General features: G+C 29.4%; 1 protein-coding gene across 3 annotated transcripts in view; it reads left to right on the forward strand.

Moving 5' to 3' along the window:
- Window positions 1-16,325, forward strand: part of LOC142319316 (suppressor of lurcher protein 1-like) — a 1,297,987-nt gene that overhangs the window by 1,110,146 nt on the left and 171,516 nt on the right. For all 3 annotated transcript variants that reach the window (XM_075356472.1, XM_075356462.1, XM_075356483.1), the window contains one exon: window positions 8,002-8,192. In XM_075356472.1, the coding sequence (XP_075212587.1) occupies window positions 8,002-8,192 (191 nt within the window). The remainder of the gene's footprint in view (window positions 1-8,001; window positions 8,193-16,325) is intronic.

A 16,325-nucleotide genomic window follows, 5' to 3' on the forward strand; every position in this document is an offset into this window, starting at 1 on the left:
AATATTATTTTACAATTTTCTTTCAGTATTTTGTAAAAGTGTTGTCGCTGACAGAATGTCTTAAAAAAGTACATGTAAAGTTAATTAAAACAAAGTCAGTAATGTAAATATTTAAAGTAACTCGCATACCGTGTACGCTCTGTGAAATAAGTTTAGTAAAATAAGGTAACGCAACAGGGTTGTACTGGACATGATGTATTACACAGCATTTTTAATATAAATTTTATTTCCCATGACACCGCCACTTCCATTTCCTTAATTATTCAAATGGCAATAACAATATACATTTTACAACATTTTTATTACAACACATTATTCAGTAAAAATATTTTCCTAATTTTTGTAAGAATTGAAAAAGTAATTATTCTAACCTTCTTGTTAGTTTGTCTAAATTCTTCTCTGAAGCTAATTATTCCTATAATTATTGCATTTTAATTCTAGTTAACAGTTCTAGGATATTATTATTAAAAGAATTCTAAAAAAAGTAACCTTCGTCGAGTTGACAGACGTTTACATTTTATAATTTGTTGTAAAATTTACTAATGTCAAATTTTCTGTTCTAGAAAACAAATTGAATGACTTTTATTATTTTTGTCTAACAACAGTTTAAATCATATATACAAGATTCCCGTTGTTCAGTTTTCTATGCCTTCTTAACTTAATAATAATTTCAATTAATCTATTGCAATGTTTATCTAATATATATGTAAATTTTATTATACATCCATTTAAGTAAGTTTTTTATAAACATATACAGACTAACACTTTTCTATGTTTAAAATTGTCTGTTGAACCGTCTGATTCAAAATGTTTATTTTTAGATTTCAATAAAAGTAAAAATAAAAATAACGAAAAAAATTAAAAATAAGTTTTTTGTACGGGAAAAGAAAATGATAAATCTTTTGTCCGTAGTTATTAAATAATCGTTTATTACGTAAAATATAAATCCTCTTCAGTTAGTTGTTTCAGAATAAATAGATAATAACCGTGTAAATATACATTTTTATATGCTATTATTATCTTAATAATTTGTTACTATGTATTATTTATTTTGTATTGTATATTATAATATGATAAAAGTAATTTGGAAGAACAACCTTCAGTTAGATATATATATTTATTAGAAGTTAGCTTTACGTAAGCCTTTTTTTAAATTAATTTAATCTTTTTTAATAAATTTTTTACTGAAATTTCTTTAATATAAATTAATTTCATATTTAATTCATTTTTATTTACTTTTGTTTTACTTTCCGATACCACCTAAGTTAAGTATTTGATAAAATTTTAATTATTTACTAACGTTACAAGTATACTTTTTTCATTGTGTTTTTTGTGTTATGTTGTGCAAATAACATGTATTCAAATTATATTACTACGGGAACCTCCTGATAAGACGTATGTCTTAGCGGAGCCCTAAATTTTACAATTTTATGAAAATATACAAATAATAAATAAAATAAGTGATAATAATGATTATTAATACTAAATACTACGTTTAGATTTTACATTACTATTTGCATTTAAAATACATCTAAATATAAAATATACGAGTACATAACTAAATTATATATAGTTGTGTATAGACACTCCAAACATATACTTTCAAAGTATATGTTCAACATATACTTTGAATACTTAAAGTATATGTTTGGAGTGTCGCTTTATATGGAAGTGAAACTTGGACAATCGGAGTATCTGAGAAGAAAAGATTAGAAGCTTTTGAAATGTGGTGCTATAGGAGAATGTTAAAAATCAGATGGGTGGATAAAGTGACAAATGAAGAGGTATTGCGGTAAATAGATGAAGAAAGAAGCATTTGGAAAAATATAGTTAAAAGAAGAGACAGACTTATAGGCCACATACTAAGGCATCCTGGAATAGTCGCTTTAATATTGGAAGGACAGGTAGAAGGAAAAAATTGTGTAGGCAGGCCACGTTTGGAATATGTAAAACAAATTGTTAGGGATGTAGGATGTAGAGGGTATACTGAAATGAAACGACTAGCACTAAATAGGGAATCTTGGAGAGCTGCATCAAACCAGTCAAATGACTGAAGACAAAAAAAAAAAAAATAAATTTACAAATACTTTCATGAACTGCAAACCTTACTTATTTTACGGTGAATTGAACAGATTTAGATCTAAAACAAAATTGAATTAATAAAGTAAAATTAAAATGAAATACACTCCAGAATTGTCGATCGTAATTTGATTGCGAAAGTGTAATCAGTGTCAATAATAGTTTTACTGTTCAGGAATATCGATAATTAACCATAAGGTTAGATGAAATACACACAATATTTCTTTTTTACTTTTTTTTGTATTTAAAAAAAATTTAACGACTGTAAATAATGCACAGAGTATTATGAAACCTTGTTCTGTAAACAACCCTCATTATAGCGTGCTATATTGAAAGGGGAAATCTGTATGGAAAATCGTGACTCATACATTTTTTTAATGAAAAATCCTTTTTCCCAACAAATATCTAAGATTTTTACTGCAGGTTTTCAGAAAAGCTGCTAAACGCTTTTGCTGTAACTACGTCATAAAATATAAATAGACGAAATTCTAAAGAATCGGGTAGAAATAGGTCCCCTCTTAGCTCAGTTGATAAATAGTCTGCATTTCGTTTTGTTTTACAAATAAATCTAAAGAAGCTGTAAAGCAAACATTTAATATTTTTACAAAGTAAAAAACGATTACAAATTGTTTACCAAGTATAAAAAATATAAAAAACATTCTGATTATATTCCATAAACATTTTTATTCCCTCCCTATTAATAATAATCAATAGAGACAGAAGAATGAGTAAAAGCAGAAATAAATATACGAATAGAAAACAACCAATAACAAAATAATAATAAATAGAACAGCTGAGAAGCTTTGATTTATCACCAAAGAAAACTAAAACAAGAAGAATCCCTCCAAGATGGAGAAATTAAGATATATAAATGCAATAAGAGCAACATCTTATGTGGCACCGAAACATTACACCTAACTGACTTCGAAAAATTACTCAAATCGAATGAAGCTTACTAAGAAAATTCAATGCCAAACTAATCAGAGGAAGGGTAGAGACCGAAATCTTAACAAGGAGATCTACCAAAATTAAGAAGTCCTAGAAAAAAGGTAAAATATCTTGAGCCATATGATTAAGATGAAACCAAACAGATTCAGTAAACAAATTTTTTACAAGCTGTGGAACATGAAAAGACAAACCAAATTACCTGAAACAGATGGAGGAGGACCTCCAAAGGATAGGCTTGAAAGATGAGGACTGTTGTGATAGAGATAATTACTTCCATGGAATAATTTACAAGATAAAAGTTCATATGGAAGAAAAAAGGACAGGATCAAAAATAGCAGATGAGCTAAAACGAACCCATGTCAAAATAAACGAGAAAGGCGTAGAAAAGGATAAAATAAGCTAGAAAGAAGTGATTTGCGTGATCCTAAGTTGGTCTTTTCGCATAAAAAAGTAAATAAAAAGACAATAAATATATTCGATCTTCGTTTATCCATAGTAGTTTTTTCCCCGAATAGCTCACCTAGAATTACGTTAGATCATTTATATATTTGTGGTTGTTTCTTTTTTCCTGTTTTTCTGTCTGCCCAGTATCTGTTCATTCTTTCTGATATCTCTTTCTTTCGTTCTTCAGAAAGTTCAGCTCTGTTGTTCTTGCGTTTTGGCGCTTCTTGGAATCTTTTAATCTCATCTCTTAATAGTCTCTTTAAAATTTTCCTTTCTCTTATAAATTCTTCAGTTATCTTCGTTTCTTTTAGGTCTTCTAAGACTTGTGTGTACCATTTGCCTTTAGTTCTTTTACCTTGGAAAATACAAAAACTTCGTTTGGTCAATTTACTGTTATTCATTATAAATAAATGGGAGTAAAATGCAATTTTTTCCTTATCGTATCTGATAGTTCTTCAATTTTAGTATAAAGTTTGTTATTTGGAATTAAATCCTGATTATTTTGAAAACAGAACCTAACATTTTGCTTATAATTCTCCTGTCTTTTTTCTAGATTTTCTAGTAGATGTATGTTACACAAGCTTAGGCTTTCTGCCGCATAGAGTGTTTCCGGCTTTATCACAGTTTTACAGTGTCAAAATTTTAAGTTCCACACTAAAGACAGTTTGTTATACAAGTTTCTCGTTAGCTGGAAAGCTAATTAAATTTTACTAGCTCTAACTGTTAACGCATTTTTATCTAAAGCATTCCAACTGATCCATTCTGCGAGATATTTGAAATTATCCACTTTACTTTTTTATTATTTATCCTAAGGAAATTCGTGCAGTTTTTAACATCGTATCAATATGTTATGTATAGACATTATGTCAATATTTCGTTTTCTCAAACACGATTTTTAGTCCCATTTTAGCAGCTTGTTTTTCTAATTCTTTCATTTGTTGTTCAGCTTTCAGTTTTTAGATAATAATACCTTATTATCAGCAAAAGCCAGACAGTTAATCTTTAGTTCTTCAGTTCCCAGTCTTATTCCACTATTTTTATATAAATTTTTGTTCAAGTTTTTTGTAGAGTTTTTAAGAAGAATAATGAACTTTTTTTTAATTTTCCGTAATTTTTTACCATTATTTTATTGTGATTACTATTCATTCATTTATTGATTTAATATTTGTTTTTATCTTTCACTAATTCCTACCTATTAATTGATGATTATTGTTTATCAAATAAAACACGCATTAATTTTTGCATTTAGATTTTTATGATTAGTAAACGGTTCTTGAATCTTTTCTTTGGCGATTCTAATTAAATAACGGTTTAGCATAGGTCATTCTCAAAATGACGATTATTTTATTACTATTAGCATAAATTAATTAAACTCTTATTTTCACTTTACAATAGTTATTCGATTTTTTAATTTAAAATATACGCTATTTAAAATTGAGATAAATGTTTATTTTAATTTTAACTAAATTAGACTGCTATTTAATTACTTCAGATATTTGTATTTTTTGAGTTTTAAAATTCCTCAAAAAGTCAAATAATAGTTCAGCTATTAGAATTCTATAATAAAAGTTAATGATGAGCTTCTAGATATTGTTAGTAATTTAAATAAAACGACAAAAGCTTATGTAATCTAACTAATGATTGTATCTATGTGCTTAATTATAATCTCTTTTAAGAATTGTTACTATATTACGAATGAGATGTTTTTGTGTATAGCGCTTTCTAGTATCGAAACATGGAAATTAAGAAAATTTGAAAATAGAGTATTTTGAAATGTGTTATCATTTATACAAACCTAACACAACGTAAAACAAAACACTCCTTTTGACAATCAGGTGAGATTACGGGTAACGAAATAAAAAGATTTTAATAAAACATGAAGGAGATAAGTTTTTGGCAAAAACTTAATAAAAAGAAGGATAATATCTGAATAATGGATATGGTGTAAGTGAAAATAAGGGTTAATTCCATCGGTTCTAGTAGAGGAAATATAGAGGATAGGATGGAACACATAAATTAGAATATATTTAATAAATAATTAAGAATGGAGGTTGTGGAATGTATGTTGACTAAAAGACTGATGTAGAATTGGTAGTAATTTAATTCAGCTGGTTAAGGGATCAGTTAGAATTAACGTGCATTTGCTATCGGTGCAAAAAGTTAGAAATACTCGAGTCGTAGGATTTATAAAAATTAAACCATTTTATAAATCACCAGATTTAAAAAAAAAGTTGTCACCCTTTAAATTATTTTATACTATATTTGTTGATATTAAACTTTTATTTTTTCTTAATCAGAACAAAATCGGGACATTTTGACGATTCCACTGTGATCATGATTTTGATTGCTTGTTATTAAGAAACCACGAAACCAATCACTTTTTTTTTACAAAATCTAGTCCATTCTATCTTACCTCATTTATAAAATTTCAGATCAACATCTTTAACTGTTTCAAAATTACGAAAGATATCTTTAAAGTAAAGACCGCTGGGAAATTTCTCTCCTAAAGGTTGGCGAACCTATGTCGTTTATGACCACGCTAGTAATATATACATAGCATTGTTGTCTGTAAGTTGATGCGTTCTAGTATCTTTGATTATGTGTGAGTTATTACGTTATAAAATGATTAGGAAAATCGATGTTGCCGCCAACTGTGAAATAGGTGGAGTCCTGCGTTTTTTAAACCATGAAAACGTTAAGCCGGTTGAAATTCATAGGCAGTTGCCTGATGTGTACGCTGATAGTGTAATGAATGAAAGGAACGTCCGAAATGGTGTGAAAGATTTAGAAATAACAGAATTAATGTGCATGACGAATAACGTTCGGGGGCTCTCGATAATCACCGAGAACATGTTCAAACGCGTCGATGATGAAATCAGAAAAGATCGTCGCTCAACGATTTTCGACCTAATCCTTCTTTTTTCTGATTTTTCAAGAGCTGTTATTGGTTACATTGTTTATGAGCATTTAGGCTTCAGAAACGTTTGCGTACGTTGGTTGCCGCACGTCTTAAAAGAAAGTCACAAAAAATCCGAATGGGATTTCCTTTGGAATGGAATTTTTTAATTTTAATGTTCTACACAGAAAAAAGTGATGATTTCCTTAATTCTGTTGTTACCGGCGATGAAACATGGATTTCATATTACATGCCACAGAGAAAACGGCAGTCAAGTGAATGGCGTCGTCCTCAATCACAAACCAGACCAACAAAGGTCAAGCAACAGCCATTTGGACGCAAATTGATGGCCACAGTCTTTTGGGATTGGTTTGGCATACTGCTAATTGATTTCATGCCACGTGAAACCCTACTGCAAAACTCTACGTAATTTACGGCGCCCCATTCAAAATCGGCGACGTGGGCGTCTGACAGACGGCGTCTTCTTGCTGCATGATAATGCACGTTCATATATTGTGGGCCCGACACGTGATTTACTGAGAACATTTGGATGGAAAATTTATGATCATCCACCAAATAATCCGGACTTAGCTCCTTCTTATCTCTGAAAGAGGTTTTGAGTGGTAAGCATTTCGCGGGTGACGATTAACTTAAACATGTTGTTAATCATGGCTAAATGGACTGGCGGCAGAAGAATACGACGAGAGTATTTTGAAACTGGTGTATCGCTAGGATAAATGTCTTAATTCATGTAGCGATTATGTAGTGAAGTAGTGCAGTGTAAGTTGTTTAAGAGAAATATAAAATATTTATGAAATTTTCAGAATAAATACGTTTCCAATGAAACGGTCTTTACTTTAGAGATAACTTCTCGTAATTTGTAAAACGGTATTACCTTTGGATTAATACCATGTATAAACACGAGAAATCTCAAAAAAGTAACAGCAAAAAATATTCTAGAAGGTGATGCAATGTTTTAATATCTGATGGACAGTTATATTTTTAATATACTTTTATTTTTAATATATCTTTAAACTCAACTGATCATACTTTATCCGCCAATAGCAGGACAACTATTCCTGGGCTAGCATAATTAACCGAACCTTATTACCAATGAACATTATTAATATACCAATTAAATTAAATTTAAAAATAAATATATTAAAACTATTGATTTTTACGATAGCTTCCATCAACAATTAAGAGTAGCTTTCACAATTGGCATTATCTTTACATTATTGTGATGTAAGAAATAGTTCAAAATTTAAAATTCACGTAAGAAATTTTATTTTTCATATTAATGTAAAAATTTTGTTTTTTTATTGAATATAGCATATTAAGCCTTAGTCTAAGTCAAAGTTATAAACATGAAATAAATTTAGAAAATAGTTTTGATGTTTTATAAGATTTTTTTCTTTTTTTTTTCTATAAAGAAATTATAGTTTATAATTTTCTTTTACCATATATTTCCTTAAGATCTACCCCTAAATTTAGGTTTCCCTCTTATTTCAGACTGATATAACAGTGATTTCTGATGTAGATAGAATTAAGAAGCAACTTTTATATATATCAGCTTTATATGGGATGTATTTTTTGTACGTTGTTGTCATAAAAAATTGGTTTTTATATTACAGATGTGAAAGTATTGATTCATTGATGGCGTACGTATTAATTGATGGTAGAATGGAAAAAATTGATAACTTCTGCGGAAGCACATTACCAAGACCTCTCATGTCGAATGGCCCTCGATTAATGCTTGAATTCCGTGGGATATATTCTTCCAGACAGTCGCGTGGATTTAGAGCTGTGTACTCATTTACTGAAAGTAAGTATATCCAGATCTTATTACTTGGTTTTATGTAATTTTATTGAAATATTTTATCTGGAATATTATTTTAAAAATCCCAAATCTATTGTATTGCACCTTAAAGCAAAATAACAAAAGACAACAAAAATGGTTATTACACTACGAAATTTCCTTTAATATGCTTTATATGATAAAGAGAAATTAATTTTATTATTAAATTAACTCCACAGTTTTGTTATCTTAATTATTGAAAAGAATAAGTGCCAACCAGTACGTCAGCCTTAATTTTGATCCACAGTTTGACTGTTCTACGCTGTTGGCACATTGTTTCTGATACGACAAATAGCTGTTGGATCCAAGGTATCTGAAGATAACGTCAAACCGTCCATTTTTCAGAGTGAGGTTTAGACACATGGGAACTGTGTGGATTTTACTGGTAGTGGTAGGTAAAAAGGGTTTGCTCTCAGACAATGATGCGCTCTGCTCTTCAACCGTTGTGTCATGTGTCAATCTAAATAGGTAAATCTGAATAGCTAAAGGTAAGCTCTGTATTGTTCCTCTACATTTTGGATCTGAACTTCCTTGTCACGTAATGAGTGAGCATATGATGTTTTCTCATAGACATAGCACTTTTCTCGCAGATAGGTCACTGTCAAAACTTTTTGAAGTTTTTAGGATTTTGGTGATGACCAGAAGTACTTCGTTCTTTGAGAAGCATTACTGAATCTGGAGAAAGCTGATTCAAGGATTCCTATATATCCTTATGGAGATGGTGAATACTGAATACTTGATGAATATTTGTATGCTTAGAAAACTTTGAAAACAAGTCGATACTATAGTTCAGATATACATTTGTAAACTATAATTTTGCCATCAGTGAATTGCCGTTATAAATCGCCTAATGTACAGTAATTTTTTAAAAAATGCAATGGATTTATTTTATTTTTTGGGTCTCAATACTCATTTAGTTATCGATTAAAGTACCAATCTTTAGATTTTGCTTGTCCAGTTGCAGAATGATCCATCAGCTGAGGTATTCTCACGACAGTTACTGAACATTGGAAACGGACAGCTGCCAGTCGATGAGACGTCTAGACGAATATCATTTCCTGATAATTTTTTGTAATTTAGTAACATCGAAAGAAGAACTGATCGAAAAAGTATTTCCTGATATTCAAATTAAAGATTATAATTAAAGATCCCGCATCAAAGATTGTTTTTATCTATTTTTCGTATCAGTCACATACCCGCGACCGCCAGAAAACAGTTTTTTTAACGCTCAGCTGAACGCGACAGGGTGAGGATAGCTGAAGCACGAACCCAAAGAACAGCTGATCTCCAATACAATCGTCTTGCGTTCCGGTACAATCCAGCTGTTGATTATAGTTCAAGTCGGCATGTTGTCATTGGCCAGATGAGTCATGTCTGTACGTACTGCCAGGCTCTAAAGTTTAATAATGAAACGAAAGGGATGTGTTGCGCTGGAGGAAAAATCAAATTGCCTCAACTTGGACCACAGCCATTCAAAACTGTACTTGCTGGATCTACCGCTGAATCGAAGCATTTCCTATCTAACATCAGGAAATATAACTCTTGCTTTCAAATGACGTCATTTGGTGAGGAAATCGTGACCACTCAATTCACGCCAACTTTTAAAATCAAAGGGCAAATATATCACAAAGCTGGCTCCCTGCTCCCGTTCCCACGTAGTGACCATAAATTCCTTCAAATGTACTTCATTGGTGATGATAGAGATGATGTCGATGCACGTTGTGGAATACATACCTCGCTAAGAAGATCCATTATTTCGCAGCTACAGAAGCTCCTTCATGAAAGGAACAATTTGGTACGTTTGTTCAAAACGGCAATTGATATGATGCCATCAGATACCCACAAGATTGTCATTCACGCAAAAAAAAACGCCCGCTGGAGAACATGTCCGGAGATATAATGCTTCAACTATAGACGAAGTAGCAATTGCCATAGTCGGAGATCAGTTCCAACCTAGAGAAATTATTCTCCATCGAAGAAACGATCGATTGATAAACGTCGCAGAAACTCCGCTATGCCACAGCGAAGCGTGGCAGGGTACAGCTAGTATATATATATATATATATATATATATATATATATTATGCTTATAAATTTTACAGAAAATAGATATACATTTTAATTATTATTGAATATTCCTTTCAATAATTTATATTCAATGGTTAGCATACTTGCTAACAAAGAGACTTTTGTTGCATGCCCATTGTTATGAAGTAACTTTTTTTTTTACATGTCTATCAAGAGACTTAATAACTGACTGAATAATTATTGCACAAAAGGCAAAGGCTTCAACACAAATTCTTAGAATTAACACATTCCAATAATAGTGGTTGCATATGCTAAATACTGTACTGAAATTTATATATATATATATATATATATATATATATATATATATATCTACATGTAAAAATTTTTATATATGAATACACACATAATATTTTTATTAATTTTTGAAATTTTTTATTCCAAGTGTTTAAATATTAACCTTTATCAATAGTTAGCTGTGATATTCAACTATTATGTTGACCTAAATGCAACGTTTTTCTTTTATTATTTTTTATATGGTAGGTGAAAATAACCTAATTTTCAGCTAATATTAAAAAAAAAGTCTTTTTTTTGGATTAAATTCTTTTTTCCATGAAAATTAAAACATTTAAAGTTTTGTTTGTTGTTCGTTGAAAAAAACTTTTTACTTTTAACTAATAGTTACTATGTTGTGCAAAATGTTTTAAATATTTGATATGAAATATGGAAGCACTTTTTCTTTTTACGTATATTATTAATATTTTAAAGAAGCTGTAACTTTAGAAAAGATAAAGACTAATTTGATTTCTCAAATAGAAAACGCTGATCAAACCCCCGTATATTTCGAAATGCCATTTGACAAAACCGTAAACAAAAAAGGGGAAAAAATGTTACGATTCGCACTGGTGGTAATGAAAAACAAAGGTGTAGTGTTATGCTTTGCATTACTTCTGATGGATCAAAATTACCTCCGTACATCGTTTTTAAAAGAAAAACTCTTCCTACCGTACAGGTAAATGTAGTTATTATCAGAGCAAAGGAATCATTGGATAGACGAAACCTTAATTTTAGATCGGATCAGGTGTAGATGGCAAAAGCGATCAGGAGCTTTACTTAATAAAAAAAAATACCGGTATGCTAGTAATGGATAGTTATCGGGGGCGTACGACTGATAAAGTAAGAAGAAATTTTAAAAAAGGGTATGACAGACCAAGCAATAATTCCAGGCGGATTGACATTTCTATTGCAACCACTAGATGTCTGCATTAATAAACCGTTCAAATCTGCTTTAAAACAACTGTACGGAAAAGTTTTAAAAAATGCGGAATATCTAATGAATTTGATGGTAGTAAAGACGATCACCTTTGGCAGAGCGACGTGGAGACTACCTGTAACTCTTCTGCAGGCATTGACAGTGACAGTGATTAATTAAAAACAAAATCCCATATTAAAAAGCGTATTGAAATGACCCTTTTTAACATGATACTTTCTTTTTGTTTTACTGGCCTACTGATTCTGAACTAAACTAGTACTTACGGTAATTAATTATTAATGTAATATTAATATTGTAATTTAAATGAACAAATTAAATGCTTTACTTTCTGAATATTTTCGTATTTACGTATTTTTTTATCATATCTGATGCACTTTAAAATACCGATATATACTCAATTTTTTTTTAGAATTTCAGTCCGGAAAATCACGGTGCGGGGCTTATTTGTGGGCGGGGGGTAGTCGAATAAATACGGTATATTTTAAGCGAGAGAATTCCAAAAATCTATTTTTCGTCAGAAACAACCAACTAATTAATGTCTGTTATGTCTTAATGTTAGGCAGACATACTTAATGTACGTCTCGTAAAATTAATAATTTTTTTCCAAAACAAATTTTTTTGTTACGTGTTTTAAACAAAAACGCCTTACATTTTTTCTGATAAAACCCTTCTTTATAATAGTTAAAAATCATAGGAACAAAGAATAAGATTATATTTTTGCTCTTTCCTTTTTTAAACATCCTAAGAATAATCGGAACCACCGTTAGGCATTGCGTCAGTCGCTCCCGAGTGTCGTAGCAGTAGTCTTTCTCTCTATCTTGGCTCAGATTGGAGGCCACCAATCGGGGTCTACCATGAATCACAGGGACATTCCGACTTCCTCTTCTGGATAGCCGAAATGCCCCTTCCTCAGGAGAGCATTTATAAGTACAAATCTATATAATAGGTACAAATCAGAGGAACAAAGAATAAGATTATATTGTGAAATATTAATAGAGGGTTCCACCATCCTTGGAAGTAAATATATTGTTTTATTTTTAATATCTAAACAAGATTTTTTTAACAAACTATTCAGGAGGATTAGAATTTTATAAAATGGAATTCGGAACAAAACAATCTTTTATAGTTATCATAGAGATCCTTTGTTCTCAAAAGATTAGGACTGGAATTTGGTGTCCATTTTATAATAGTAGAATAATTTAGCTAGTGATACAATTATAACACTGAATACAATTCAGTGTTTGCAATTTTAAATAACTTAATAAATACTTTCATCGTATAAAAGTTTAATTTTTTACGATGACTTTAAAAAAAAAAATTTTAAATGGCGAAAACTACTCCACCTTTCTAATTTTGTCCAAATATTAATATTAATTTTCATATTACACTGATATGCGGCCATTAATTTTCCGTTGCATATAATTTTTCTTCTTCGGGGATATTGAAATTTTAATTAAACAGTGATAAAATTTAATCAGAAATCGGTTGAGGCTAAAATTAGTTAATGTGTGTATTGGTTGCAAAGATCCTACTACAAAATTCTTCACTGCAAAAATCTACGTTATGCTGCTTAGGCTGTTTGTTGCAGCTGATAATACTAAAGAAAGTAGCCAGAACGAGCAGATGAAAAAATCAGTAAAATGGCATTTAGCAAGATTTAATAAATGATAAAATATGTTTAATTTTGTTGTGCAACTAAAGTAACTATTTTAACACCATAGAAAATCTGTTAAGCATTAACAACAAACTTATTTTCAGGATAAATTTGAAAAATAAATGAAAACAAAAATTCTATAGGATATCGAATTTGTGTATAATTTTTGCGGTTAAGCTAACTATTGAGCAGTAAATATAATTTCCTCTTGTTTTTCTTTCTCTTTCCCCAATATTCTTTCATTGTTTCCGGGTTTTGGTCTTTCTTTCTTTGAACCATGTCACTTTTGAGCGATTCTTTTCCTTCCTTACCTTTACAAGCTCAATTTCTTGTATTTTTTGTTTGAATATCTTTCATCTTTCGTTTCTATTCTTGGATCCATAGATTCTGTGTTTCTTTCTTGCAGAGTAAGTCTTTTCTCTAATTTGTAGAGTACTTTATTTTCATATAAAGAAAAGTCTTTAGAATCTTCTTTTTGTTTATCACTTAAAGTCTATCACTTCTTTTTGTTTTATTAAAGTTAGTGATTAAATATTTTGTTGTTTTGAAAACTAGGAAAGTTAAAATATAAGAAAGTTTTCATCGTTTTATTATCGTTCTTTAAAACATTTTTTCCTGCTTTTTTGGTATTAAAAATTACATAGTAATTTGGCATTAATAATAATTAGTAATAATTTAATTATTGTAATTAACTGTAAATATTGCTGTGATATATACAATTTTAAGATGTTAAACGTCTAATTTTTTTTTAATAACAATAATTTCAAGTTGATATATTGTATTCAAAGAGACTACAAACTGTTGATCTGTAACTTCTTTTGCATTTTCCCATTTGAAATTAACATTGATAAAACATTAATATGAAAAGATTATTCTCTATTAGTTTTTATAAAAATGTTTGTTTGATATTTTTACATTATCTCTATTTATCATTATATTGATTAAGGAAGAATGATGAAATAGTGATTATTATTCGTATTTCTATTATTATACTAACAAATTTATAGAAAGAGGAAATAAAATATTTTATTTTAGTATTCATAAATTCAATATGTATTTGTTAACTGGAATTTTACTAGTTTTCTAGTGTTACATTACTCCAAATAATTATTTATTAATAAATCTTGACACCTAGTTACGCCACATTTCAATTTTAAAACTTTTGAGTTACCTCCCATGGGAACCTTCTAGAGAATAGAGTGGTGGTCTCATACCGATAAAATATTGTTTTGAGATAGAAGCATTTGCTAAATTTAATTTTCCTCCGTTTGACTGTTGAAAAGTTATTTAAGGGTTTCCATAATTCTGGAACACTCAATATTTATAAATCAAAAAATCCATTTTAGAGAATTTGAGAAAAATTTTCTTATAGTCACAACAAATAAAAATCTGATATTCTATTAAAAAAAAAAAAAAACATTTTTTATTAGATTAGTTCATATTTTTTATTTCAATACTGCTATTTAAATGAATAAAATATTTCAAACTGCTATTTAGCATTAATTGAATTCATAACATCACGATAAGTGAGTTCAATCAACTGTATAAATTTGTTTACTATTTTTTTTTTTTTAAATTCAATTTAAATTATTGAAGTTGCTTGTATAAATAAGCTAAAATTTTAACTGTTAATATACATAAAGACTTGAAACAAGGAAATTACCATACTTACTGGTCCAGTTGAAGAAATATTAGGTGTCTCGAGCGTAATCTTGAAGTGTTAAATTGTAATGTAACGTTTACGCTCCCTTTAGAGAAGTTTTGTCCCTCCCTTAGGCGTCGCGCCGTATTGTTTTGAAACTGTTTCGGTTAACTATTCAAAGTTAAACTCAATAGAAGTTTGAATGAACTAAAACATCAATTTGTTAATATTTATTTGTGGTAAGCTAAATTAAAATATGTTACTTTATTTAATTTCTTAAAAATTAGATCTATACTTGTATATATTAGTAAAGCAGACCGTAAGATATTTTCTGAATTTAATCCATCCTTACACACACACATATATATATATATATATATATATATATATATATACTTATTTATTCGTAAGGTATACTCTTCAAAAGTTTCTTAGGATTTTATTGTTGAATTTGCAGCAGTAGCTTTGCTAAATTCCAAACACTAAATTCTCTCAATGAAGAGTTTTATTTCATGAAATAAAATATTTTATTATTTTTTTTTTTAAATCCAACTATTTTTATTTTCCCAGTTATTTAAGAGAAGTTATGCTAAAAGCGGGTCAAATTTTTCATGACGGAATATTTGCAAACTCCTTAATGTAAAAAAAGTACTTTGAAAAATTTCGGAAGGACAATACGTAAGTATTGTTCACCTATGTTTTGTTTGCTACCTAGAGAATGAATAAACCGTTTTAAATGAATTCTGGAACGATGATTTTTTTTATGAGACATTGATCCTATTTAATTTTGGTCACTACTCGTGAAGGGGTCAGGGAGATATGAATCTTAAGGTTCCTGTATATAAAAATTATATTCAGTGATAATTTTTTTAAATTAATTTCATGCCCTTTAGGTAGCTAAGATACTGTAGTTGTACCTTAAAAAAGTTTAAAAAATCGATATATTTAAATTTATATCGGCTCCCTCACCCCCAATATTGCCCCAATGTATTTCTTTTGGGACTCTTACACCACTACTAGTATGCTTAGAAAGACAAAACAAAAATTCCGTTAAAATATATACAATAAATAAAAATATAGTTTTTTCTTTTTTTTTTGAAAGGGGGAGAATTTGAAGCAATTTTTTTTTGTAATTTTAAGATAAACATGTAAAGATGTACTACTATGCTTAATATAGAGGGTTACATTTGCAAAATTTTGAATAAATTGATCCCAAATAAACTAACTATCTATCCCATTCTCTAGAGGTTTTGATCCCAAACTTTTACCAGAAAATTGCCTGAGTTACACCAGTTTCTATGCTAAATTTCATAAAATCAGTTTATCTTGTCAAAATTGATTAAATTCCAGTTACGCCAACATATGCACATACGTACTTACGAATATTAACAATATTACCACCACGTTTTTGCTTTTTGGGGTCCCTGGGTCATGAACTGTGAAGAAATGCAAAAAACCCATATCCCATTTTTTGACTGATTACCATACTTTCGTTCTTGCATT

This window comes from Lycorma delicatula, chromosome 1 (genome assembly GCF_047948215.1).
Source record: "Lycorma delicatula isolate Av1 chromosome 1, ASM4794821v1, whole genome shotgun sequence".
NCBI lineage: Eukaryota > Metazoa > Arthropoda > Insecta > Hemiptera > Fulgoridae > Lycorma > Lycorma delicatula.